We start from the raw sequence: 26,889 nt of genomic DNA, 5'->3' as shown, positions 1-26,889 counted from the left end.
CGCTGGGAGGTAGCAGGACCAGGATTTGAATGTAGGTTCTTGGCCTCCAGGCTACTTTGCGGCCTTCTGGACTTAAGCTCATCTTTTTAGCAGAGTAGAGGTGCAAGTTGTGTTCCTTCCAGCTGCAGGCGCCGCTCACTTTCGGCCCCAGAGTGTGGGGGAGGTGGCACGTCCTCTCTGCTCCCATCCAAGTGCTGCTGGCTTTAACCAGGTGGGAGATGCTGTGGTTTTCTGCTGTGTCCCAGGCACCTCTCGCTGGGCCGTGGGGCAGGAGAGACGGCTGCTCTGAGCCAGGGCTGGAACTTTCCTATCCTGAATTCAGTGTCTGATTCTGACCCAGGGCCTTAAGAAGTGCCACTGCCCACCCCCTGGGGCAGCTGCTCCTGGGTCCACACCTGGTGGGAGGGGCCTTCACCAGGCCCAGTCTCCTAGGCACTGAGGGCCGGGTGGTGCTGACTTGCTCTGGAAATTTGTGCTTTACACACATGGAGGACACACGAGTGACCAAGTCATGCGAGTCCCAGGAGTCTGGGGGGCTCTATCGCTGGCTTTTACTGCTCCTTGGCCAGTCTCCTGTGGCAGGGACACAAAGAGCCCCAAAGGCTCTTTGATATGATGATATGATATGAAACGCAGGCCTCCGAGCAAGGCGACGGCAAGTGGCCTTCTCCTGAAGCAGGCTTCCCATGACGGCTGTGAGTGGGGGCCGCTCCGGGCCAGGAGAGGCCGGTGAGAGAAACCTGGTGCTGGAGGTGGGGAAAACGTCACCAACCAAGAATAACACAATGCCGGGGCGGCCTTTCAGACATGTAGTAATTGTTCCTGTGGACAAACTCCAGGCCCCGGGGAGGTTTCCAGCAAAGCGAGCTGACTTTACAGTCTTCTCTCCTATGGAATTTCTCTGCTAAGAAGAGGTGCTGAGTACAACTCCCTTTGCTAGTCCCTCCTAGTTCTGTCCTGAGCGCCCACCCCCACCCCCACCCCAGGGGCTTCCGGATGTGGCGTGAGGAAGGGGGTGGCATAAACCAGATTCTCCCGTCCCTGCCCACATGCACACGCACGCACACGTCAGTTCTCCCTTAGGCCTCTCTCTGGTCAAGTCTGGCTGAAGCAGCCATAACTCTGAGTCCAAGGCCTCCAGAGGAGTGGCGTCAGGGCGGAGTGGGGAACAGCTGTGTCTTCTGGCTCTGAGGGAGGAGGAGGAGATCCAGAGCAGCAGCAGCAGTTGGGAGGGAGGAAGGGAGGGAGCGTGGCAGCCTGAGCCTGGGGTGACCCTGTGACCTGTCTTCCTCAGACAGAAAAAACCCAGAGCTGTCCACCTGAATGCCCGGCCCAGGCTCGCTGGTGGCTGCAGCAGAAGCTGGATGTCTGCCTGAGGTCCTCAGTGTCCATGGCTGGGCCAGGAGTGTGGCCTCTGTCCCAGGCTCAGGGTGTCTTGATTCTTTCTTTGGTGGCTCGGGTCCCCCTCCATCCCCCACACAGTCAGTGGACAGCAGACCCGTCCAGCAATGGAAGGGGCAGCCAGGGGTCTGGAGCAACCTCGTGGGCGTGGCCAGTGACTCAGGCAGCTGTGGCACTTCCAGGCCGCTGTCTGCACAGCCAGGTGCTGTGGTCACTGCAGGAGAAACAGATGTTTGCTGGCACTGTTTATGCTCCTGGCTAGCACAGCCGTCTCCACCCTATCTCCCCTCTGAGGCCTGAACACGCATTGGTGCAGGTTTTAAGTGAGCTGCTCTGTGAGGGAAACGGCTTACTCCACAAAAGGACATCGCCTGGTCGGTCTGGGGAGCTGGGGCCGCCTGGATTCGCTAACCCCCACCCAGAACCTTCGACTGTGGGGCAGAGTGCAAGGTTAGAACTGCAGAACTTAAAACTGCAGGGATGCCTCGGGTCATCTGGCCCACCCCTCACCTTCAGCTCTCATGTCTAATCTAAATCAGAACTGGCAAACTACAGGCCCCTGGCCAAATCCACAGCCACCTGCGTTTTATAAGGAACGTTTGATTGGAACATAGCCACACGTATTCAGTTATGGATTACTTATGGCTGCTTTTGCACTACAACAGCAGAGTTAAATGGCTGAGATCAGAGACCCCGAATGGCCTGCAAATCCCTCAAGTATTTACGATTTGGCCCTTTGCAGAAGAAGTTTGCCGGCCTCTGGCAAAGCAGGCTGAGCAGCGTGGCTTCCTTCCCGCCTCTGCCTGTGAAGCCGCAGAACATTACTTCAGGTTCTGAAGTCATGTCTTCTGCATTCAGTGTTCACAATCCTCATCATCAGAATGATGATGATAATTAAAATAATAGTCCTTTATTCTTAAACCTAGGAAATGAGGATCTCTTGCTTCTTTGACCTCTGATAATAGGCCATTGTGTCTGTGTAATTATGTGACTCTCTTCTGAATTCTTATGTAAATCGGTTTACCCTTGAACTTGACCACGCCCTGATCTTTCGCTCAGACAGCCTTGAGGGCGGGGACTGTCTTTAACGAGGCAGAGTTTGGTATAAGACAGGTCAAACCAAACATCTTCCCTGTGTCCCTGGAGGACATCTGTTCTTCCTCCACCCAACATGTACATGCAAGGTTTCTCCCTTTGATTGATATTTTTATATTTTATGTTTTAGGTTGGTAAAAACTAATATTTATTGAGTATTTAATAGTGCTGAGCACAGTTTAATCCTTATAATGACCCACATGACAGTATTTCTACTCTCCCCATTTTATAGTGGAGGAACTGAGGCCCAGAGAGGTCATGTAAGTTGCTCAGAGTCACACAGCTTGGATGTGCCAGTGTCAGGGTCAGACCCTAGCCTTGGTGGTCCGATTCCTACCACAGCCGCATACTGCCTCTCCGTATAGATCCATGTGTGGGTGATTTTACAGTGAGAGGCTTGGGAGACCCACACAAAACACTCCCCGGTGCTCCACCCCCAGATAGGACAGTAGGCCCCTGTGACAGCCCCTGTAATGATAATGACCAGGAGGAGCTCCCACAGAAGGGTTCCTTCCCTCTTTCTCCTGTTCTAATCAATGGAATCTGGACAGGAACTGGATCTTGGGTGCTGCGAGCTTCTCTCTAGATGGAATCCATCTCCTCCTGGAGAGAAAGGTCCCACCTGATGGGAGTGGGGCTTCTGGGAGGCTGGAGCTGGAGGCCCAGCCAGCTCGGGAAGTGTGAGCCCCAGGACCCATCTGCAGAGACCTTGCCGCTGCCCAGGTTAGGGGCTGCTTTCCCCTCAGGCCCCAGGAAGCTGGCTCTCGGAGGACCACAGCTGGGTCTCTTGGGCAGCCCTTTCTCAGGCTGACCAAGGCACCAGGAATGGCCTAGAGGAGCAGAGACATCTCTCCAGGCTCATGGCAGCAAAGGTGACAGGTCATCCAGCAGCAGCTATTGGTTGCGTAAGCTGTTGGCAAGGCCCTCATCCCTAGGAAGAGGCCCTGCCCGATGTGCCGCTCACAGCTGGCTCCCTTGAGCGGCCACATCTGCAGGCCCAGCGCAGCAGCTGGTCTGCTTAGGAAATGAGCAGATTATTCTGTTCCTTCCTGTGTGTTGGGTGTTGCACCTGCCGGGGCTGGAAGCTGTTCCGAGCCTGCCTCTGGGCCTTGTGTCAGCTCTCTCGGTGTGAGGCCAGATGGAGGTAGAAGGATCCACTGTGGGACCCAGGTTTCGGCCTGGCCTGTGACGGCCCTCTTCCTGTAGACCTGTCTCAGCTTGTGGGACAGCAATCCAGGAACCTGGCGCCAGGCTCAGAGAGGCTGTCACGTATCCAGGGTTAAATCCATGAAATCCTAAAGCCTGGATTCAAACCCAGTGACATTTGCTCTAGAGTCCCTATAAATAGATCTAGACACCAAGCCACACGGGACTTGGCTCTGGGGACCTGGTTTTGGTTCAGCCACAGGAGCATTGCTCTGCCTGGGGGGCTGGGAGTGGATAGTCTTGCAGCTGATGCTGAGTACCCACCCCCGGGGATCCGAGCCCAGGCTGACTGCTCTCCCAGATTCTCCTGGGCCAGGACTCGGGGAGCTATCTCTGTCCTAGGTCCCCAAAATAAGCTCCTTTTCCAAGGCAGGGGTTTCTAGGTCCCTCCCCCTCTCCTGCCCCTCTTCCCAGCAGGGCAGAGAATCTCCGAAAGCCAGGGTCCGTGTGAGCTCAGGGTCCTGTAGCCTCCTTCCGTGTCAGCTGCTGCCTCTACCATCTCCCTGCATCTTTTTACTGTAACAGCCTTCCTCTGCTTTCACTTGGAGCTCCACCCGCAGGCCCAGGCCTGCCCCTCACATGGAACACCCAGCACAAGGACTTCTCGAAACCAGGAGTGGGAATGCCTTTCAGGTGTTGCCAACTCATTAAGAATATTTCCTCGGCCCTCCTCAGAGGCTTCCTGACTCAGAAAGATACTGGAGACTCATGCAGATGGATGCTTACCCATTTATGACCTGTATGTAGGAATATTCATGCAACAATCTCCCTCTTTTTCCCTCCTCTGCTATTGCTTAAAAGATTAGCTTCATAATCTAGTGCCCATTTTACAGGTGGAACAATGGAGGAACAGAGATGGATTTCATGATCCATGCTTCTACACAGTTGAATATGTTTTTTATTCTACTCAAGTTGTGTTCATTCATGTCCGTGTGATGTAAGAAGCTCAGGGTCGTCTTTGAGACTCAGCTCAAAGATCTTGTCCTCCAAGCATCCTTCCTTGGTCCCAAATGTTCCTCACACCCTCCTGGTTCCCACAGAACTTTGACATTGTCTATTATAGCTCTACTCACCGTATACTCGATCAGAAGCTGTGAACAGTCACCACCTAGTTAAGTCTTCCTTAGGACTGACTCCTGAACGTCTAGATGTGTCCCTCAGCTAGTACACAAGAGCTGTCCAATGTCTGCTGAACAAATGATGGAACTTATTATAGTAAAAGTTTGGGATTTAGAAATCTGGTCATCTTCCTCCATGTGCCTCTGATGAGCCTTGGCTTTTTAGAAAGTGTCTTCTATGTAGAAGTCGTAATAGCCACCACAGCCCGACACCATCTGGACCTTTATGTGTGTTATGCATCATGTGCACAATACTTGGTGGGTGCAGTGGGGGTTAGAGCCTCATTTTACAGGGAGAAAGGCAAGTCTCAGCGAGGTTAAGCAGCGCTCACAGCCCTTCAGCTGGATGTGAACCAAACACTGTGGACAGGGTAGCTGACGCGAGTCATGATAATCCGTGCTCTTCCTCCCAACGTGCTTGAAGTCCAGCCGGGCATTTTTTTCCTCTGGACTTCCCCTCCTTCCGCCCAAAGAGTTAATTCCGAGTTGTTCCCAGTGTATCATATCTGAAAATGTTTATTTGTTCATACCACAGATTCCAGAACGGAAACAGCTCTCCATCCCAAAGATCGAGTCTCCGGAGGGTTACTATGAAGAGGCTGAGCCGTATGACACATCCCTCAACGGTACATCCCGGGGCCGGGGCTCGGAGGGGCTCCAGCCACTTCCTGCACAGATGCTGGTGCTGGAAGCCGAGGGCAGCCGGCACTGCTGTTACCAGAGAGCGTGGCCCGGAGTGAGAACTGGCCAAGGAGCATTCATTCGGCCTCTGGCCTGATGGGGAGCTGAGACCTACAGCAGACCCAGCCCACCTGCAAGGAGGGCTCGGGGTGGTAGACGATGAGCTGGTTTACTGTGTCTGATGCTTTGTGGGGTCTCGCCTGGATGTTGCTGGGTTCAGCACAGAAATGTGACAGAGGAGAGGTGTGTTGACCAAGGGGCCCTAGGCCCTTGTAAGCAATGGAATGTGGTCAGGCCAAGTCAGAGCCCAGTTTCCAGGTTCTTTCACTGAACTAATAGTTACTGTGCACCACTCTGTGCCCAGCATGCTTCTGGGAGTCAGGATTCAGCAGGACTCAGTGGTCACAGCACTTAGATTCTGTGGGAGCACACAGACGACAAATGAGCACAGGATGTGTCAGGTAGTGGTAAGTGTCAGGATGGAAAACAGCAGGGGCTGGGTTGGGGAAGAAGAGGGGTGTTATTTCAGATCAGAGATGGCCTCTCTGATAGAGTGACCTTGAGCAGATTCCTGAATGAAGTGGGAAGTGGATGGGACAGAGACCTGCAGGAAGAACCTTCCAGAAGGAGAGCACAGTACGTGCAAAGGTCCTGAGACAGGGGAGATCTTGGCATGTTTGAGGAACAGCAAGGAGGCCAGTGTGGCAGGAGTAGGTGAGGTGGGGGGAGGGGGAGAGACAGGAGATGAAGCCTCGGTGAGGACTTTGGCTTTTCTCTGAATCAGACTGCCAGCCTTTGGAGGGTGAGTGACTGATCTAACTTAGGTATTAAAAAGATCACCTATACTGTGGGGGCAGGTCTCACGCTGGAGCCTTCCGTCCTTGGCCAGAGGCTCTCAACCTGAGGAGGTGGCATCAGAAATGCGCTTGGTGTGGGGATTCTGTAACACAGAAAGGCCCCAGAGGTTCTGGAAAAGATGGTTGTGACCCTAATTTCCCAGGCAGCTGGACTCTGGTCCTCTCACTCTCTCCTTCTTACCAATCCTTTTTTTCTTCCTTTGTAACTGAAAAGTCTTTGAAAGCATAAAGCAACTGAAAATGTAAGAGGTGAGGGCCCCTGGTGGTGGGAATGAACTTGGCTGAAGCGGGGCGTTGTTGGTTCCATAAATAGGCCCAGGAATGAGATGGGACCAGTCACATCGAATTCTTCTCTTTCTTCATGCTTTACCTACAGCCCGTGGCCCCAGGAACTGTGTGGGAGGTGAGGGCCTGTTTGGACCAAGGTTATTTTCTTCTACGAGGCTGGATTTGTGGGCAGACGTCACTTAGCTTGAACCCACTGAGCGTGTGAGATGTTGCCAGTCACCGGCCGGGCTGTGATTTCAGACCCAAGCCGAGGGTGCGGTGCTGCTGTCTGGGTGCGTCTGGAAGGTGGAAGCCGTGACTCACCACGGTGAGCACCTCCGTGCATCGTAAGCCCATCTCTCTTGGGTGTGGCCCATGCCAGCCAGGACCTGCCTGCCAGACGCTCCTGGGGGACTGTTTGTGGGGCAGACACTTCGTCTCGACACAAACAAGTTGTCAGAGAGACCCACGCTTCTTGGTGTTTGTCTCTCGATGGTGAATTCAGATTGGTTTCAGCCAGGACTAGGGGATCGTCGTGAGGTCAGCATGAACACAGCAGGGTGAGTGGGAAGATGCCCGATTGCCTTTACTCCTGCCAGGACAAGGGCCGAGGATGACTTGGGGAGAACTTGCCACGCAGAGGGGGCTTCACCTGTGTTGTAAGCCGGCCCGCCCTGGGTGCCTGCCTGTGTCCTGCACACCTGTTTGAGCAGTGGGACATGCAGGTCACAACAGGAGGAATGACCGTTGGACTCCGGCCCCTTGCTCTAGTTCCTTGGCCAACAGCGATTTTGCTGACTTCCTGCAAAAGACCAGTGGCTTGGATTCTCGTCCTGCTGTATCAGCACTGTCCCTACTCTGCTCCCCTGGGCCAGGTTCCTGTCTCCAAGTAGAAGTTTGTAAGTGCCTGATGGCCTGTGCACGAGGTATCAGGGTCTGTCCTGCTTGCCCTGGGCGTCAGCTACTTCGCTGATGATATCTCCTGCCGGGTGATGGCAACTGCTGTAACAAACAACCCCCCTTTCAGTTTATAGTAACAGCACAGTCTGTTTCTCACTCACAGAACAGTTCAGCGTGGGTATTATTGGTCACCAGGTAGTTTAGATACCCAGGCTCTTTCCAAGGTGGGCTTGGCCACCTGCCAAGGCCACAGAATCTTCTGTGAGGAGGGAGTGGAGGACCTGTACGTGCTTCTTAGAAGGGCCAGCCAGAAGAGACGCACATTGCTTCTACCCGCATTCCATGTGACAGTCACATGGTCATCTCTGAATGCGAAGAGGCTGAGAAATGATGTCTTGACCGGGCCGGGCCTCTCCTGACATGCCCACAGCTCTGATAGGAAAGCACTGACTTCTGGTGGGCAGGCTGCCATGCCACCACATCTGGGTCTCTCTCTTTGTGTCTCTGCACTTGGGTCTGTCCCTCTCTTCATCTTGTCTCTCTCCTTCTTGCCTCTGTCTGTCTGCTGGATATCATACAGGTCATCCTGGCGGATTTCCTCCCACTGGAGTCCCCAGATGGGTGCAGGTGCCTGAAGGAGTCATTTACGCCACGATCACCTTGGGTATTGCTTGTCCCAGAGCTAGAATGCCAGTGCTTCCACGCCTGCTGCCTGGCTCTCAGAGATGGGGTGCACGCCCCAGGCATGGCCACTGCCCTCTTCCTGTCCTTGTGTGTCGGTCCTGCATGTGCATGGCATGTGTCATCCTTCCAGAAGGAGACTTACTCCGCCTTCCACAGACCCCTGCCTGTGGCATCTGAATGCATGGCTGAATGACCCCGAGTGCTGCGTGGCTGCTCTGCCTTCTGGTCCTGAGGACTTCCAGCAGCACACTGTGGGGAACAGCCCACCCGGGGACAGCAAAAGTGGGGATGGAAGTATCTGAGCATCCTGCCTTTTCTACTCCTGTTCATCCTGCGACCCCTGGAAGCCAAGTATCTGTATTAAGAATATCTTACATTTATGTTGTGCTATGATCACTCTTAGGGATAAATAAAATGAATACATTTGCCCTAAATTTCCTCCGAGCTACTCCAGGTAGCTTGAGATACAATGAGTTGCTGTTTCCTCTCAGTTAGCTTTCCCATACCCCCCTGGAGGCGGAGAGGCAGGTGTTAGAATTCTCCATGGAACACGTGGGGCAACCCCAGAAGCACAAAACAGCCAGGGGATTCGGCCAACTTTTTCACACTAAACTCTGCAGCCTCCCTCCATTAATTTTTGTTGCTGAAGGAGGAATCCCAATGACATCATATCGTTCTTCTTATTTCACTCATTGTACAGATAATACAATACTGACATTTTTACACAATCACCCTGATCCTACCATGGCATCAAATCAACAATTTTTTTTTTTTGATGAGGAAGATCAGCCCTGAGCTAACATCTGTTGCCAATCCTCCTCTTTTTTTTGCTGAGGAAGATTGGCCCTGGGTAACATCCGTGCCCATCTTCCTCTACTTTATATGTGGGACGCCTGCCACAGCATGGCTTCATAAGTGGTGTGTAAGTCCATGCCCGGGATCGGAACCTGCAAACCCCAGTCTGCCAAAGCAGAGCGAGTGAACTTAACCACTATGCCACCAGGCTGGCCCCCAAATCAACTATTTTGAGTTCTCCCTGTTGCCTTTTAGGACTAATCTATATGCATAAATAATTTTAATTGTGCTTTTTCACTTACCATCATATCTTAGGGAGTTCATCGAGTTGCACTCTAGTCTTCAGTTTCCGTTGATTACAGTTGCATGGAAGGCTCCTAAGTGAATGATATCAGACTTTCTCCCGTCTCCTTCTGCTGACTGTTAAATAGCACTTGAATGAATATCTTAATGCATGTAACCTTCCCCATTCCTTCTTTTTTGTAAATACTAGTTTCCTGGGATAAACTCCCAGGACTGGGATTATTGGGTCAAAGAATATGGGTGTTTTTATGGCTCTCGAAACAATAGGCTGCCAGGTTGTTTTCTGAAGCTGTGTTAATCTACGTTGCCACCAGCAGCATGAGAGTTCGCCTACTGGGTAGCACCACTGTTTCCAATCTTTGCTTATTTAATTGGTATAAAATAATGAACTGTGCAACTTTTTTATTAAACCATGAAGCAGAGTAGTACCACACTGCCCTTAAAGAAAACTGGTCTTTAAATATTTAAAGTCTTATTTTTAGAAATATTAAAAAATTAAGCACACTTTCATTGGCATTGTAGCTAAAATAACTGTGGCAGTGGTCTCATTCCGTTTTCCTCTATTCTGATTCAAGCGTCGTTCTGTTTTCTTAGTATGCAGGAACGTAGCAATGTAGATAGTCGAAGGGGCTTCCAGGGAAAGGAGGACTAGGGGCCCATGGGCTCTTTTCCCAAGGGTATCGTGGAGAGGAAAGAGAGGTTTCATTTGCTCTGACTCGAGGGGACAGAACATGTCTGCAGAAGCCACAGGGAAGTAGACGGTGGCCCCGCTTTCTGTCAGAGCTGCCCAGTAATAGAAGGAGGTGTCCAACAATCAGGAGGTAGTGAGCTCCCTGTCCGTGGGAAATTCAAGAAGAGACTGGAGCAGGGTTACGATAGACAGGATTCCTGTGCTGAGCCAGGGGTCGGACCGGGGATCCTGAGGTTCTCCTTTCTCTGTGTCCTGCAGTTCAGGGTGTTATTGATTGATTTTTTTCTTCACCTAGTTTTTGTTGGCCTTGAACAGTGCAGTGAGGCCTGGAGGCCAGAGCAACTCTCGCAGGGTGGTGGGGGCAGAAACTGAGGCGTGTAGAGCATGCACAGAATCGTGTGCAGTTTGCGCTTGGTGAGTTTTGGGATTCTTTTGAATGGAACAAAAACGTGAGGTTGGCTTGTTGCCAGAGGTGGAGGAAGCCTGGGAGGTGGAAACCAGGAGAGGGAGCTGAGTTTGTGCTGGGAGGTGTTCAGTGGGGAGGGAAAGAGGACAGAGTCTGTGGTGGGTAGGAGTGGATTTTAAAAAGGGCAGTGACTGTGGTGGGGGCATTTAGTCTGGAGAGGTGGCCACCTTCCCCGGAAAGCCATTTCCTGCCACGGTTTATTTCGCCCTTTATTTTTGAGGAGCCGCAGCCCCTTGGAGGCTGGCCACACGCCCAGCTCTGAGCTCGATGGTGACACCTTCCTCCCAGCCCCTTAGAATGACAGCGTGCCAGGCCTGGAAGAACTAGAAAGTTCCTCACCGCCCCCCTCCCACCCCCGCTTCCTCCTTCAGTTGAGGAAACAGAGGCACGAGTAGGGGATCTGGCCATTTCAAGAGCAAACAGTCCTCTGGGTGCAGTGTCTTGTCAGAGGTTTCTGTGGAGTCTGAGATGACAAGATTTGAAGAGGAAAAGGGAGAGACTCCTGGTTTTAAGTTATTTGTGTCTGTGGCCAGAGGCAGCATCCACGAGGCTTCGCTCAGAGGGTTTCGGGGCTGGGAAGTCTGCCTGGTCTGTGGTTGGCAGCTGTGGGCTGGCTCAAGGGCACGGAGAGGCAGGGGGGTTGTGGCCTGGGGGCCAGTGGCTGCTCTGCCTGCACCCTCCCTCCTGAACAAACAAGTGTGTGCAGGAACCTCCCCTGCCGACGGGGCCGTGACCCAGCGGGCCTTCCTTGCAGAGGATGGAGAGGCCGTGAGCAGCTCCTACGAGTCCTACGATGAAGAGGAGAGCAACAAGGGCAAGTCGGCCCCCTACCAGTGGCCCTCCCCCGAGGCCAGCATCGAGCTGATGCGGGACGCCCGCATCTGCGCCTTCCTGTGGCGCAAGAAGTGGCTGGGGCAGTGGGCCAAGCAGCTCTGCGTCGTCAAGGACACCAGACTTCTGGTCAGTTGGTCTCACGTGGGTTCCAGTCCTCTTTCTTTGGGGTGGGGGGAGGGAGATGGTCCCTGATACCGGGCGGTGAGAGCCTTTTATATCGGATTTTCACCTCTCCCTAGCCCGAGATCATACGCAGAATGTTGCGTGCATGAATGAATGTGCTTTTCCTTTCTTCTTCGTTTGATTTTTATGGTTTATTATTGCCGAAAAATAATTAAACCTGAATCCGATCAAGCTTTTAGGAATGTGCTTTTTCTTAACTAGAAAAGTCTAGTCATTTTTATCACTCTCTCAAAGGAGGCTGTGATGACCACTGCCCCCCCACCCCCCCACCCCCGCCCCATTCCATCCCATACACATCTTTTCCAGGATCTTTCTGTCCCCTGATCTGAGGGCCCATTCTTCCTCACATCCCGGCCACTGGAGGTTTTGGGCAGAGCCTGCTGCCGAGTCAGGGCCCCCCCCAGCCCAGCCCAGCCCCAGTTCTGGCTCCTGCTTTCCTCTGTGCAGCAGGAGAGTCATAGGAGTCTTCTCAGAAGTCGCTATATTTTGAATTACTGATTATAAGACCTGTAAGGAATCAAGATAGTTGTGTGACCACAGCCCTGTTTCCTATTATTTTAAATTAAACCCCCGAGTTTTGTGTCCTGATTTGATGCTCCATGGAATCATTAAGGAAACCCTCTCCTCGCTGGTGTCAGCGGGCCCTGTGCTGTGCAGGCATCCCTTCAGGTCATCCTGTGGGGTAGCCCTGTGAGGACCCCGTTGTACAAATGAGAAACTGGGGGGCAAAGTATTTTCTGTGGTAGGAGAAGAAAATCCCTTCCTTTCTTTGCTAACGACATCATCTTCCTAACTAAGCAGAGGATGCGCTTAGTCTTCGTTCCCTGTGGACCCCTTACTGGGGAAGCGGAGCAAGAAATGCAGAGAGGTAGAGAAATGGAGAAGCCCTCCCACCCGGGAGAAGTGAGGGTGGCCCGCAGAGGACGTAATTTAGGAGCCAGCCCAGGTGGGCAGTGAGATTAGAGCAGTTTGGATAACAGGGTCCTGGGGCTGAGGCCGAGGCCAGTGAGCAGGAGGCCGGAAGGAGGGGGAGATGGTCTGCCTGGTCACTCTGATGCTGAGAACAGGAGGTGCCGACACATGAGGTGAAGGATCTGACCTTGCACTAGGATGTCAGCCTTTTGGTTTTGTTGGGCAGAGCCCAGCTCTTGGGTCCCGCCAGGCCCAGCGGCCCCCTCCTTGGCAGAACCTGGCTGGGCCTGGCACCTTTGACAAAGCAGTGTCTTGTCTCTCTTTTCTCCCAGTGCTACAAATCCTCCAAGGACCACAGCCCTCAGCTGGACGTGAACTTGCTGGGCAGCAGCGTCATCCACAAGGAGAAGCAAGTGCGGAAGAAGGAGCACAAGCTGAAGATCACACCGCTGAACGCGGACGTGATCGTGCTGGGCCTGCAGAGCAAGGACCAGGCCGAGCAGTGGCTCAGGGTGAGGGGGCTGCCAGGCCCCTGGGGACAGGGCCCGCTTCCCTCTAGGGCTCCTGCGGTTCTGGCTTCCCCGCTTTTCCCAAAAGGGATGGATGTTGTCAAGAGTGAACGACCTTTGATCCTTCAAGTCCCCAGGGCTTCCTGTGTTCTCAGTGGTAGCCGTCCGTCTTACGGAAATGGGTCGCAGCACTCTGCTGCCAGGTCTGTGTCCCTCTCAGTCACCTGGACTTGGGCTGTAGTTGAAATCCTCTTGCCTTCTGGCCTCTAGTGAGGCATTGCCAGCCTCCCTATTAAAGAACAGATGTCGCTGCCACTTGTTAAGTACTTACCATGGGCCATGTGTTTTTAGCAAACTTAACCCACCTAACCACACTGGGGGTAGCTGGGCGATGGTAATGTCCCCATTTTACAACAGTGGAGATTAAGGCTCAGTACAAGGAGGTGATGATCAAGGTCACCTGGCAAGGGAGCGGCAGCATCAAGTTTTAAACCTAGGACTATCTGCGTATTCTACCATCATGCACGCACGTGGTCAGGTCTGCCTACACTTCCCTGTGATGTGGCCACTGATGAGGAAGCACCTGGAGAGGGGCCTGCCTGCCCCAGTTTAAAGATGAGCTGACAACTCCAGAAGGTAGAAGGTTTGCTCCAAGAAGGAGCCCATGCTTGCAGAAGGTCTCCAAACCTAGCAGGGGCCCCTGGGGAGGCCAGAGAGAGCCAGAGAGGCCCTGCCCTGCCCCCTCCTCCATCATGGCCATGTTGATGCATTTCCAGCGCAGGAGCATTATATCCACCGTCCACCCCCATCTACTTCCCGGGCTGAACATAACCGCCCTGATAAGCCCGTAAGAGACCTGCACCACCTTATCGAAGCATGACTGAAACAGTACCAGCCCGAGGTGCAGGCCCGCCCCAGGCTGAGTACCCTAGGTTTGGGGCAGGCAGGCTGTTTTCGTGAACCCACTAAATGTTTCAGAATACCAGACCCAGCCTGTCTCAGAGCCAGGCTTCTAGGAGGGGCTGACAGGTCCCTCCCTCCTTAGTGCAAATCTCTCAGGTGACTAAGCAGAGTGGATAGGACCGGGAGGGTCCTACTTCACAGGCAGGTTCGTGGCTCAGCTTCACAGATCTCTCTGGGGGAGTTCCTGAGAGAATGTTGCTCCCGAAGGCCTAGCCTGACCACTGAAGAGCATGGGCTCTGGGTTCAAATCCCGGTTCACCCCTTTTTCGCTGTGATCTTGCGTCAGTTAGTTAATGCATACATAGTGCTTAGCACTGTACCTGCCGTATACTGAGTGCTCCATAAAACTGGGCTAGTACAGATGAGAGCACTGAGGCCCAGGGACAGCTAGGAGTTTGCCCTGGGCTGCAGAGCTGACTAGGACCAGGGCCCTGGGCTGCTGGCTTGGTTTTTAACTCCTTTCTTTTGCCCAGGTCCCCTGTCTCCATGCCAGTCGTCCCCCAACCCCACCCACCACACAGGCACACAAACATACACACGCTGCTCTTGCTGCCAGTTCTTACCGCTGTCCCACTGACTGCTCAGACCCACCCGTCCTTCCCCTGACCCCAGCCTCCCTCCCCAGTTCTCATGCCCTCTTCCTGAGACCCCTGACCCCCACAGCCCCTGCTGGTGGTTTCAAAGACAAGAACGCTTTCAGAAGGCACAGCCTCTCTGTCAGCCTTCACAGCGACCCCTTTCCTGCCTGGTCAGATGAGCACAGAGGTGGACTTGGCCATCAGGGCTGGACTCGGAAGCTGCACACACTTGCAGTTGGGGGTGCTGGTTAGCCTGTCTGTTGGGCTCTGGACCAGATGCATCTGTTTTGTCAAACCTGCCTACCTTCCCTGTGCCTCTGTGTCCCAACTCTGCTTAATCTCACCTGTGCCCACAGGGTGGGACAGGTATATGACAGTAAATGGGGGATGTTGAGTATGGCATGAGAGTCCCAGAAAAGGAAGGCACCAAGTAGAATTTCCCGGAGAAGGAGAACTCCCCACACCCTCGAGCCTGGACTCCTGGCTCAGCAGGCTTCCCCCGGGCAGGGCGCCCGTGTGTCTAGGCCCCAGATAATAAGGACGGTAACGAACGGGCCTCTCCTGTGCTGGGTTCTTGACCCACGAGCCCTCACGACTGCCCTGTGGCATGGGTGTTGTCCCATCCTACAGAGGTGGTGACTGAGGCTTAGGCCCACAGTCACACAGCTAGTGGGCTGACTCCAGTGTCTGCCCTGCTCCCACAGCATCATGTCGCATATTTGGGCCATCTTGTCGACTAAGGTCCTGAATCAGACTCCACCTGAGAAGGGAAAAAAGCCTTCAGTTTCCCTATCCCCACAGCCATTCTTCCTTTTGTTCTTCTGCTCTTCTGATGTAACCCTTTTCCATAAACTGCTCTCGGTGGGTCTGAAAAAGGAGGGTCTTTGAAATTGCTGTTGCTAAGTCCATACTGCACAGGGCTTCTGGATGGGCAGTGTGTTTGTGGCTTCCCTGGGCCATTACCCTCTGGTCCCTAGCTCAGAGGGGTGGGGTGTGCTGCTTAGTGTGGTCAGCTACCTTTGACCTATATCTGTCCTCAGCCCAGGCCCCCAGTGCCAGTTAAAAGGCTCCTTCTCAGAGGAGGGTGAGGTGGACTGTGACAGGCAGGTCTGGAGAGCCAGTGTTGGGCCCAGGCAGCTTCAGGCCTGCTTCCCGAGCAGCATGGAGACGCTCCACAGAGCGCCCCAGGGGCCATCCGGCAAATGCAATTCTTCATCACACCCACAACTGAAAGGCCACCCCTGCCCAGGATGGGGGCAAGGAGGGGGCTCGCGGAGCTGAGGGCTGGCTGTTCTGGCCATCTTGGGGCTCTGCTGCAAAGGCCCCCTCCTTACCCCCTCCCCCCCAACAGAACATGTAGGGGCCTGCAGGAGAGAGGGGCTACGGAAAAGCACCCCCCCCGCGCCCCCCCCCAACCCCCCGCCCCGCAGCCTGCCCAGCTGGGTCCTGAGACCACATGTGAGCCAAGTGCTGGGGGTGGGGGTGGTTCTGTTCCTTGGAAATCATGCATCTTCTCTCTCACCTCCACCCACTCCCTCCTGACCCCAAGGCGCTGCAGCTTTGGTCTGGCTGGGCAGGCCAGAAGGGCCTCGGGGCCTGGGCCCCCCCTGATGGCTCTCCTCTTCCTTCAGGTCATCCAGGAGGTGAGCGGCCTGCCTTCAGAAGGAGCCTCTGAGGGAAACCAGTACACCCCAGATGCCCAACGCCTGAACTGCCAGAAAGTAAGTCTCTGCTCTGCCCGGAAGGAGAGTTCAGTTCCATTTTTTTCTCCGTAAAAATTAGAAGTCTAAAATTGGGAGCTTTATTTTTGCATTTCAGCCCAATTAATAAGAAGCATACAATGCTTGGATAAGGGCAGTAGCTTCGGCTTGGCAGGAAAACTGATGACACTGATACCGATCTAAACTTTTTTCTTGCTAGAAGGGGGAAGCTACAAAAGTAACTTTGCCCTCCATTCCATAAAAAAGGGAGATTTATTTTTCCAGGCTCTTCCTTCCCACTTACTCCCCACAGAGCTTCCAGGGCTGGGGGAACCCTCACGATGTTGACCCCAGCCAAAGGGCTCTAGTGCTCATTTGCTTGGCGCTGTGGGGCCCTCTGCTTAAGGGTCAAAGTTGAGGAAGCTAGGTTGGGTGCTGGCCGAGGGGAGGGCTGTCCCCTGTGGGGTCTCATTTCATGTCCCTGAGTATCTGCATGTAGGTGTCCTGGAGCCCAGGTGTGCACAGAGCAGAGGGTCACTGTCTCACCTTGGTGTCCCCACTCCTGGCAGGGAGGAAAGCAAGAGGGTGACAGAGGACTTGAGCAGGGAGCAGGCACGTTGTTCTTTGGGAAAGCACAGGCCCTCCCCGTGGAGAAATACCGATAGTCCTTTAGAGCGACTGAAGAGGGGCTGTTTCGTTCATTCCTTGGTCATTGACCAGAAAACAAAAGTTGGAGTAAACCTGGGTTTTCTTCACTTTGGGCTGAGAAACAAGAGCTCTCCCTATTGTATACCTGAAACTTAAATAATGTTCTGTGTCAAATATACCTCAATTTCAAGAAAAAAATGGAGGCTCTCCCTAAAGACCTGGCATAGTGTTCCCTGGCCAGGTATGTCAGTCATGGGTGCCCACTGAAGGCTAGTCCTGTGGGTTGGGAGTCCCTCAGCTTGTTTTCCAGAGGTCTGGAAACCTCTAAGTGGTTCTAGAAGAGCCTGACTGGAATCTTCTGAGGACTTCACGTTCTAACAGCAGCAGCCACTGCACTCTTCTGGGTACTGTCTCTAGTCACTCAACAGCCCTGGAGTGCAGCCCGGGGTCTTATCCCTATTTACACACATGCGGGTGAGGCTCAGAAGGGCTCATGACTTGCGCCCCCCGCCTGGCTGGAGAACGCTGGAGCCGGGATTTGAATTGTGGTCTGACCCTGTGTAGACAAGCTGGCTCTTCTCCAAAGCCTGATGTGTCAGCAGCACAGTCAGTTCTCAAATGACTTCCTCACGCTCCTGGTACCGGTGGTGCCCAGCTTGTCAGTCAGCTTCAGTTGGGAGGCTGACTCTAATGTCACCCCTGGGGCAGGCTACCTGCCCTCCCCACTGGCTACGAGGCCATTTTCACATCAGGTTGAGCAGCCATTTTGAGAACTTGTGAACAAGGATGAGTGGTGGCCTGAAGACGGCCACTGGAACCTCAGGAAGGGAGGGTGAAGGCAGTCTCTCCAGAGAGCCCCAGAAGGAAGCCTGGCCAATGTCCCACCAGTGACCTGGACTCCAGGTGACCTCTGGCCTACTCTCAAGAGCCATCTGTTATTTTCCCTTAAATTGTGGTCTCTGAGGTAACCATTCCCAGACAACATCACCCAGTTATATCTCTCTCTCTTCCACAGCCAGATATAACTGAGAAGTACCTGTCAGCCTCGGAGTATGGAAGCTCCATAGATGGCCACCCTGAGGTTCCAGAGACCAAAGATGGTACCAACGTTTATGGCTCTCAGCCTAGGGTTGGGAGGGGGATGGCTGTGAGACTTGGCTGTCTGGTTCAACTAAATGGGTTTAAACAACTGATTCTAACAAGCCTCCAGTTTATAAACAGTTGTCCCTCAGTATCTGTCCCAGGGTTCCCCGTGGATACCAAAATCCTTGGGTGCTCAAGTCCCTTATATAAAATGGCGTAGTATTTGCATATAACCTACGCACATCCTCCTGTATACTTGAAATCATCTCTAGATTACTTTTCCATCTTCCCTAAGGGCATATTGGTAGGCTGTGTGCAATGCTGATTGCTTTTTTTCTCATCTTGACAGTCAAGAAGAAATGTTCTGCTGGCCTCAAACTGAGCAACCTAATGAACCTGGGCAGGAAGAAATCTACCTCACTGGAGCCCCAGGAGAGGTCCCTCGAGACAGCCAGTAAGAACCGTGGTGCCTCCAGGACCAGAGGGCTTGCTCACTGGGGTGGGGCCGTCTCCAGGAAGGCAGCTCAGATAGCGAAGGCAGGGATTTGAGGTCTTGCTGTGAACTTCTCTAGGGATGGTGTGCCTGTGGCCCACGGTTTCTGTTTTTCTTCACGGCAGGTAGTTCTTTATGCCTAACCAGACTCGCTCTTACTGCAATGCTGGATCCTTTGTAGATATGAAGGGTAACTGATTGCTGTCCTCCTAATGGTCTTTAAAAATATGTTCATTTGATCAATACTTATAGAGCATGGCAGGCACAGCGTCAGGGAAAGGGGACTGAGACAGTCCTGAGAGCCCACAGCGCAAGAGAGATGACAGCTCTACAACCATAACCACACTCTGTGCCATCTTAGAAGCAATAAGGCCTCAGGGACAGAAAGAACCTCTCTGTGGTCAGAGATGGCCTCCTGGACCTGAGCCTTGAAGGACGGGTGGGAGCTGAATAGACTGGGATGGCGTCCGTGGGCAGGAGCAAAGACTCTGAGATGGGGACTGGTGAGACCCTTTAAGGGGACAATGAGAAGCCTATGTTGCTGGTACAGTGAGTGTGTGGGAGTGCTGGTAGGCTCTCGGAGGTCATCTCACTGCCCTCACTCAGCCTTGGGGAAACTGAGGCCAGGAGAGAGAGGCCTTTGCCAGAAAATATCCTGGGTGAGCCGGTATCCTGGCTCCCAAGCTGGGGCTCATTGCTGTACTCTCCCTGGGGCCTGAAGGCCAATACTGTCCACCTTTGGGCCTTTTCCTGAGTCCCAGCTCAGTTCTGTGTTTGGAGGCTGGCAGGGTGGCTAGGTGGAATGGGAAGGCAGCAGACGGGGCCCTATCCTTGGAGCCTCCTGTTTCTCCGGCCAGGGCGCTGGGTAATGGCCTGGCTCTGCCAGCCTCTGTGGCCTCAGAGGGCACGGGATTGGGCATGGGAGCCTGGTCCCAGTGAGTCACTGTTTGGGAGATGTGACTGGGCTATTGCTGGCAGTCTCCTCAGCAGCAAAGCATGCTCTTGTCCCCTGTGGCTGGAGAAGGGCGAGAGAGAACACAGTCGCTCTCCTTCCCAGGACTCAGCATCTGAGCACCCCGCCTCTCCTGACCCAGAGCTCTCTTGGGTCCGGAGAACTATGATGGGCGAGTGGGGTGCCTGCCCAGATGAGCCACAGTTCCCGGGTCCTGGGCTTGAATTCTTCCACTTTGCCACCATGATGTGATATTCACGTGGCTCTGAGAAATGCATGATCCGCACTGTATGTCCAGCACTGGGCTGGGTGGGAAGGTGGCCATGCACTTTGACCCTGCTCTGTGGGCCAGTTCGTCTCTGCTAAGGTTCAGAGCAGCTGCCAAGCCCTTAGGACAGAGAAGTCATCCTCTTTGGAAGCCAGTGCATCCGGGAAGGTGAGCAGCACAGACAGATGTCAACCCACCACATGTGGGGTGTGCAAAGGGTCCTGAAGACGGGATTTTACTCCTCTTCGTAGCCCCAGGGAAAAGGTATGCTGGGCACGTGGTGTCAGCTCTGTAAATGTTCATCTGTTGGGCTCTCTTATCCTTGGGAAGGTGAACCCAACACAGGCAACCATTTGAGAATAATAAAGCATTGCATGGTGGATGCCCCCTAGCACTGGTAGCCTGTGTGTGCCGCCAGAGGAAGAGGGGCGCCCTGGTGGAGAGGCCACCGGGCACAGACCCCAGGTGCTGGAGATGAACATGGCAGGTTCCTGCCCTTGAGAAGCTCTCTGTCCAGTTGGGGAGGCCAACATGGAAGCAGTTTCACTGTTCCAGGATCCAAGTGTTATGAAGGAAGGCAAAGTGGGGAGTACGGGACCCAGGGAGGGCCAAGGCCAGCACACCTGGGAGGATGAGGAGGAGCTGGCCAAGTGGAGGAGGACTTTGCAGGCTGGGACTGAGTGACCCAGGGCAGGCAAGGCTGATGGGGCACCGAGGCAACTAGGGCTGCAGAGGCAAGAGGACTCCACGTGCAGTGAGGAGCCCTGGCTGGGGGACCTTCCTGCACGAGGCCGAAGGGACCAGAGGCGGGAGGAGGGCTGCTACGGGCTGGGGGTGATGAACTGTGGAGACGAGGCTGAGGGTGGAGGACACACCTCTGTCCTGCACACGTACAAACCTGGCCTGGTCTAGTCCAAGTCACAATTCACTTCCCTCTGGACAGACCTTTTCCAAAAACCAGGACAGCTGTGCTGCCCCTCTTCAAAGGGTCTAGCTGCTGACACGAAGGAAGGAAGAAAACACACTATGCGATTCACAACCTCCAGGAGAGAAGGACGTCTCTGGGGCAAAGCATGACAGCTCTGGGAACTGAGATTCTGGGGCCACTCCAGGAGGTCCAGCAGCGGTGGCCACCCTGGACACCCTGGGCCACCTGCAGCCTCACCCCCTCCTGCAGGTTACCTGAATGTGCTGGTGAACAGCCAGTGGAAGTCGCGCTGGTGCTCCGTCAGGGACAGTCACCTGCACTTCTATCAGGACCGGAACCGGAGCAAGATGGCCCAGCAGCCCCTCAGCCTGGTGGGCTGTGAGGTGGTCCCAGACCCGAGCCCGGACCACCTCTACTCCTTCCGCATCCTCCACAACGGCGAGGAGCTGGCCAAGCTAGAGGTACCGCGGGCCGCAGGGGGCGGCGGGCCCGGCCGGGGTGTGGAGGTCACGGCTGTTCGCTGTAATCCTGCAGTGGGCCAGTCGATGCAGCCCTGCATGATTTTTGTTTCTTTTGCCTGAGATTGTTTGCATTCTTAAAAACTTTCCATTCCCCTTATGACCTCAGGGTGGTTGTGTTATAGGAGCAGGACAATGAGCTACTTCCTGCACTTAGGGCAGCAGGAGTATTTATAACTCCCTGCGCTGCTGGAAAAACCTTCTGGGGATTCACAGCAAGTCTGATTTAGTCTGCGTATCACCAGACGGGGCCCAGTACATAAAAAGGATGACAGTTAGGGCTTATCTGGGGGAAGAATTAGGTTTGTGATACAGTTACATTTCTCCCACTCCCCACCCTCTGATGTGATATTACATTTACAAAAATAAGAGGTGACATAATGCCTTGCGTTGCACTGGACAGGCCCAAGCCAGAGTTCTTTACACGCACATAAGCATAGACTCCCTTTGCTTCTGTTCACTCATTCAGGCCCTTATCTGGGGGTCTTCATGCAAATTTTGCTCCCATACTGCCCTCTGGTGGCTAAAAGATCCACATCCCAATCGCTTCCCAGGGAAAAGCTTGTATTCTTTCATGTGTCCGTCTGTCGCATTGACAAATATCTACTCAGTGCAATAATGTGGTGATGTTCCCTGTCCTCATGGAACTTATATTCTAGTATAGAGTGAGATGTTATTCAGTTAATTAGCCAATTGATTACTTAGTTGCTGGAAAGCAGTGGGGTAGGGTGCTGTGGATACTTGAGAAAGCCCACATGCTGGGTGGGTGGGGGCAAGAGGGGGGCAGCACGTGTGGTGAGGCTGGGAGGGAAGGGGGTTGATCCTAAGAGTAGTGGGGGACTTTGAAGGTTTCAAGGGAGGGTGGCATGTTCAGATTTGGACTTTCAGATGCTTCTTCCAGCTGCTGGGTAGGGGATGAATGGAAGGGGACGAAAAGAAACAAAATGAGACCTGTTAGGACAGTTGCCCAGGGCAGAGATGGTGGTAGCCGGAACCAGATGCCCATGTGGGGCTGTATGAGAAAGCCACTTGACAATAAATGGGAAAAGGAAAGCAGCTAAACATCAACCTCAGCTTATAGCTGCCTCTCTGATTACGCGAGTGTAGCAATAATGTGGTAGAGCTGGGTCGTGTAATGCCACAGTGGTAGCTGTTTTTCCTCATGAAAACAAACCTGTAGTGCTTATAGAATTCCCAGTTTTTTCTTGTTATAAAGGCAAGAAACAACATTGGCATTTTAATAGAAATACCCAATGTATGTATTTGCTTAGAATGCATTGTCCCCTGGTAAAGAACCAGACACCAATTTCACCGGGATTTCGTTCATGGTTTATCAGAGCTAGTTGCCCTAGTGTTAGGTATTTAAGACATCTTGACTTTATTAAAACCATAAACAAAAATAAATTTGAATTTTGTTATTTCTTAGCAGGGGATCCAAGCAGTCTTATATGTATGGATTAGGGTGATAAACTGACATGCGATAGTTCAAAACATAGAGGTATCAGCCTAAAATACATACAATGTAACAGTTCTCTCCTGGTTCATTAGCCTTCTAGAAATACATGTATATAAATCACATGTGACATGGGACAAATGTCCACAGCATCACTGAGGTGGCCTCAAGTTATCACTAGTGGCAGGAAATGCTATTTGGGGTCCCTAGGGGATGGGATATGCCGGTAAAATTGAGGGAGAGTGGCCCCAGGCTCTCCCAGAGGCCTTGCCTGGGGCGGGCATCGGGGCAGGGATGCTGTTATGGTCCAGTAGGGATGGGCACCAGGTGGCCCACCCCAGCCCTGCTCGTGACCCCCTCTGCCTCCTCCCAGGCCAAGTCTTCCGAGGAAATGGGCCACTGGCTAGGCCTCCTGCTCTCCGAGTCAGGCTCCAAGACAGACCCAGAAGAATTCACCTATGACTACGTGGATGCCGACAGGGTTTCCTGTATTGTGAGCGCAGCCAAAAACTCTCTGCTGTGAGTGTTAAGGGGCCTTCCACTTTGCACCCTCCCATTCCCAGCCATGCTTCTAGACCTCAGGCCCAGCCTGGCCTCTGCTGATCAGTCGAGCAGGTGGCAGCTGAGAACTCAGGGTCAGCCCTGTTGTATCCAGCAGCAGGAAGACCAAGGCTGAGGAGCAGCCCTTAGGGATGCCCAGCTAGGAGTGAGGAGCTGAGCCAGGCCTTTGGCCCAGGGGCAGCCGCAGCATCTTTGGCTCTGTTTAGACGCTCTCCAGCTCCTATGGCAGAGTTGGTGCCTTTCCTGACTTGCCACTTGCCTTGCTGTTGACTCTGCACTTTCCCATGGATCCTGTGCTGGGTCCCCAGCACACCTGGAATAAGCAGGGCGGGGTGGTATTTCTGCTTCCTAGTTGAGCAAACTGGGGCTCAGGGGGAAGTGGTCCTGGGTCAGGTGGTAGAGGCAGCACTGGTGGGAGCTGGCCGAACTACTGAAAGGGAACCCCTTTTCTTACGTACAAAATGGAGAAAGTATCTGGTCTGTGCTGCCCCAAGTGTATCGTGAAGATGAAATGAGAAAGGATTTTGTTGTTGTTGGAAGGAAGTCCTAAAAGTAAGGAGTCAGGGTGAGGAGATGGCAGAAGGATCCTAAAAGGAGGGATACAGGCAGGGGAAGTTTGTTTTTCTGGAAGAGAAATCTGGAACCAGGAGTTCTAGTAAGAAGGCCCTGAGAAGAGAGGCAGGAGATGCCCCTAAATAAATGAATTAGTTTTAAAGAGGTGGATGCTGGCCCCCAGGGCTCTGGCACAGCCTGCGGCTTTCACCTCACTTCCTGTTGTTACAAATCCTTTGAGACTGGTAGCTTTTACCACCCTGTCCTGAATCCTTCTCTCGCTGTGTCTTGCCGTATCTTCCAGACTGATGCAGAGAAAGTTCTCAGAGCCGAACACTTACATCGATGGCCTGCCCAGCCAGGATCGCCAGGAGATGCTGTATGACGACGTGGAGATGTCGGAGCTGTCAGCTGTGGTAAGGATCCTGGCTGGGCAGTGGCCTGGGGCTGTCTAGTCCTCCTCCTGCCAAAACTCAACGCCTCGACACCAGAGATTGTAGACTGTCCCTAAGAGGAGTGGATTCTGAGTCACCTGCAGGGCCATCAGTGCAGAAACCTAGGTGCAACAAGGTCATCTTTTGTATACTGGGCTGTGCAGTCCGCCTGGCTTGGGGACTTGTTTGGATAAAACAGCTGGTGACCCGCCTGGTCAGTGCTGGGGTTGGGGGGGCGGTGTTGGGATTGGGAGCAGCGACACCATTAGCTTTGGAGGCCCAAATGGATAGTTGAGGTGGAATAATCATCCTGATGGCGGGTTCACTTACCGAGCATGCTGTGCTAAGGGCTCCTGTGGATTCTCTCATTTAATCCCGACCACCTTATAGGGAGCTACTACTGTGCTTTTCTCTTTATGGATGAGGAAGTAAGGTTCAGGAAAGTTAAGTACAATGTCCTGGGTCTCCCAGCTCTTGAGGAGCAAATCTAGGACTGGAACCCAGGCCTTTGAACTCCAGCTCAATAGGAGTCTCCCCGAGGAGGGAGGTCCCTGCCACCTCCAGCACAGAGCGGGGACAGGAGCTCTGAGACAGGGCTCATAGTGGAGGGAGTGGAGGGAGTGGAGGCAATGGCGGAAGCCACCTGACTCTTTCCTCTGCAGGTGGAACCCGTTGAGGAAGCTGCCCCTGCAATAGACACTCCCGGTGAGAGCGAGCCCGACCGAGTGTACTTGGACCTGACGCCCGTCAAGTCGTTCCTACACAGCTCTGGGAGTCCACAGGCCCTGGCCCCCTCCCCAACACTGCCCCACCTGGACCCTCCAGCCGAGGCCCTCCCTGCAGACCCAGGCCCAGGCCCAACCCCAGATGAGCCCCTCGTAAAGTCTCCAGAGCCCCCCGAGTTGCAGGTACAGGCCATGCCCCAGCAGGTGAGCTGGCCCTGCCTTCCTGGCCCCTCGGCTACCTGAGTTGTGTTTCCTTCCTCCCAAAGCAGATGCAGCAGGAGACTCCGGAGCCTGAGGAGCCTTCACTGAGAATCACGACGGTCAAAATCCAGACTGAACAGCAGAAAATCTCCTTCCCACCGAGCTGCCCCGACGCTGTGTCTGTCACCCCAGCCGGAGCCAGCCCACCTGTGAAGGACAAGTTGAGGGTGACCACTGCAGGTGCCTGTGCTAGATAAGAGTTTCATGTTTCGGAAGTGGCTTGGAGAAGTTAGCCTGATTCCTTCCCTTTCAGATGAGGAAACAGAGGTTCAGAGAGGTAAAGGGATTTGCCCAAGGTCATACAGCAAAGAAGGTGTGGGCTCAGTTTTCCTCTTCTGTCCCTGCTAGGCTGGCCTGTTGTCCAGCTCCAGTCTGCCAAAGCCCCAGGTTCCGTCTGAGCCTGTGCAGTGGGTTGGGACAGCCCTCATGTTCCAGCCTGGCTGACCGGGGGGTCCCTCTCTCTGGGTCTGCAGAGATCAAACTTGGCAAGAACAGGACAGAAGCTGAGGTGAAGCGGTACACAGAGGAGAAGGAGAGGCTTGAGAAGAAGAAGGAAGAAATTCGGGGGCACCTGGCTCAGCTCCGGAAAGAGAAACGGGAACTGAAAGAGACTCTGTTAAAATGTACAGGTAAGTGGGGCCGGCCTGGTGGCGTAGTGGTTAAGTTTGCAAGCTCTGCTTCGGCGGCCCGGGGTTCACAGGTTCGGATCCCGTGTGTGGACCTACGCATCGCTTATCAAGCCATGCTGTGGCGGGCAACCGACATACAAAGTAGAGGAGGATGGGCACGGATGTTAGCCCAGGGCCAGTCTTCCTCAGAAAAAAGAGGAGGATTGGCAACAGATGTTAGCTCAGGGCTAATCTTCCTCACCAAGAAAAAAAGAAATGTGCAGGTAAGGGGCCTCCCAGGTAGAGAGGGCCAGAGGGGGTCCTTCAGCTCAGGGAACGTGTGGGCTTGGGCTTTCCAGGGGAAGAATCTGGATCTGTGCTCCTGTCCTACAGCCCCTGTCAATCTTTGGCACACATGGGTGTTCCCCTGCAAAGTCCTCTCTCCTCTCCATCCTGTCTGAAAGACTGCATTCCTGTACCAGGAGGTAGTTGAAGAAGCTGGTTAAAGGAGGAAAGCTCTAAGAATTGTGTTTAGACCTTAAATGTTTTATTTTCACTTGTATATTTCTTGGCTGATCTTTTGAAGGAGTGCCAATGCCTTTTCCTGAGACCCAGGCCAGCTAATGGGAGCCCTGTGTTATCTTTGTTGCATTAATCACACCTAAAATGCATCATCCTTAACTTCCAGTCATTTCTTTAAAGTGAACAAAAACTTACACTGGCAAAGAGATCTCAGTCCTTCTAGGTTATTTTCCCAATCATCCTCACATCATCGGTCAGCCATTTCCTAGCAACTTGCCTCATGTAGGAACTTTCCGGAGCATGACTTCGTTTTCATGGCACTCTTCGTGCTCATTTAATATTTAAATTGTACAGCTGCACTAACAAGAACAACTGGCATATGCAGGTTGGGGGACAAACCTAGCTGATTTCTGGGAAGCTTATAACATGATTGGTAGAGGAAGGTCATGGGGGCACAAAGTCACTCACTTTTTTTTTTTAATTTAACAGCTTTATTGAGATAGAATTCACAGACCATACCCTTGACCCATTTACAGTGTACCACTCAATGGTTTTTAATTTGTTCACGGAGTTGTGCAATCAGCACCACAATCAATGTTAGAACACTTCCATCACCCATACTCATTAGCAGTCACTCCCATTTCCCCTCCCCTCTCCTATCCCTAGGCAACCATTCCTCTGCTTTCTGTCTATAAATTTGTGTCCACTGGTTTTGAGGGTTCAGCACTCTTAGCTGCCAG

General features: G+C 53.3%; 1 protein-coding gene across 8 annotated transcripts in view; it reads left to right on the top strand.

Annotated features, from left to right (window-relative positions):
• Nucleotides 1–26,889, top strand: part of AFAP1L2 (actin filament associated protein 1 like 2) — a 107,091-nt gene that overhangs the window by 76,308 nt on the left and 3,894 nt on the right. For 4 of the 8 annotated variants that reach the window (XM_058544054.1, XM_058544049.1, XM_058544053.1 and 1 more), the window contains exons 5-16: nt 5,356–5,446; nt 11,171–11,424; nt 12,726–12,905; nt 16,075–16,164; nt 17,807–17,891; nt 18,224–18,328; nt 20,765–20,976; nt 22,860–23,005; nt 23,904–24,015; nt 24,696–24,941; nt 25,025–25,199; nt 25,493–25,648. In XM_058544054.1, the coding sequence (XP_058400037.1) occupies nt 5,356–5,446; nt 11,171–11,424; nt 12,726–12,905; nt 16,075–16,164; nt 17,807–17,891; nt 18,224–18,328; nt 20,765–20,976; nt 22,860–23,005; nt 23,904–24,015; nt 24,696–24,941; nt 25,025–25,199; nt 25,493–25,648 (1,852 nt within the window). Of the gene's footprint in view, nt 1–5,355; nt 5,447–8,105; nt 8,190–11,170; nt 11,425–12,725; nt 12,906–16,074; nt 16,165–17,806; nt 17,892–18,223; nt 18,329–20,764; nt 20,977–22,859; nt 23,006–23,903; nt 24,016–24,695; nt 24,942–25,024; nt 25,200–25,492; nt 25,649–26,889 lie in introns of all 8 variants that reach the window. The other 4 variants (XM_058544056.1, XM_058544050.1, XM_058544052.1 and 1 more) reach the window with 4 other exon arrangements.

The sequence above is a fragment of the Diceros bicornis genome, chromosome 6 (genome assembly GCF_020826845.1).
Source record: "Diceros bicornis minor isolate mBicDic1 chromosome 6, mDicBic1.mat.cur, whole genome shotgun sequence".
Classification (NCBI taxonomy): domain Eukaryota; kingdom Metazoa; phylum Chordata; class Mammalia; order Perissodactyla; family Rhinocerotidae; genus Diceros; species Diceros bicornis.
The sequence above is the reverse complement of the archived record's forward strand: the minus strand, read 5'-3'. Positions and strand labels throughout refer to the sequence as shown.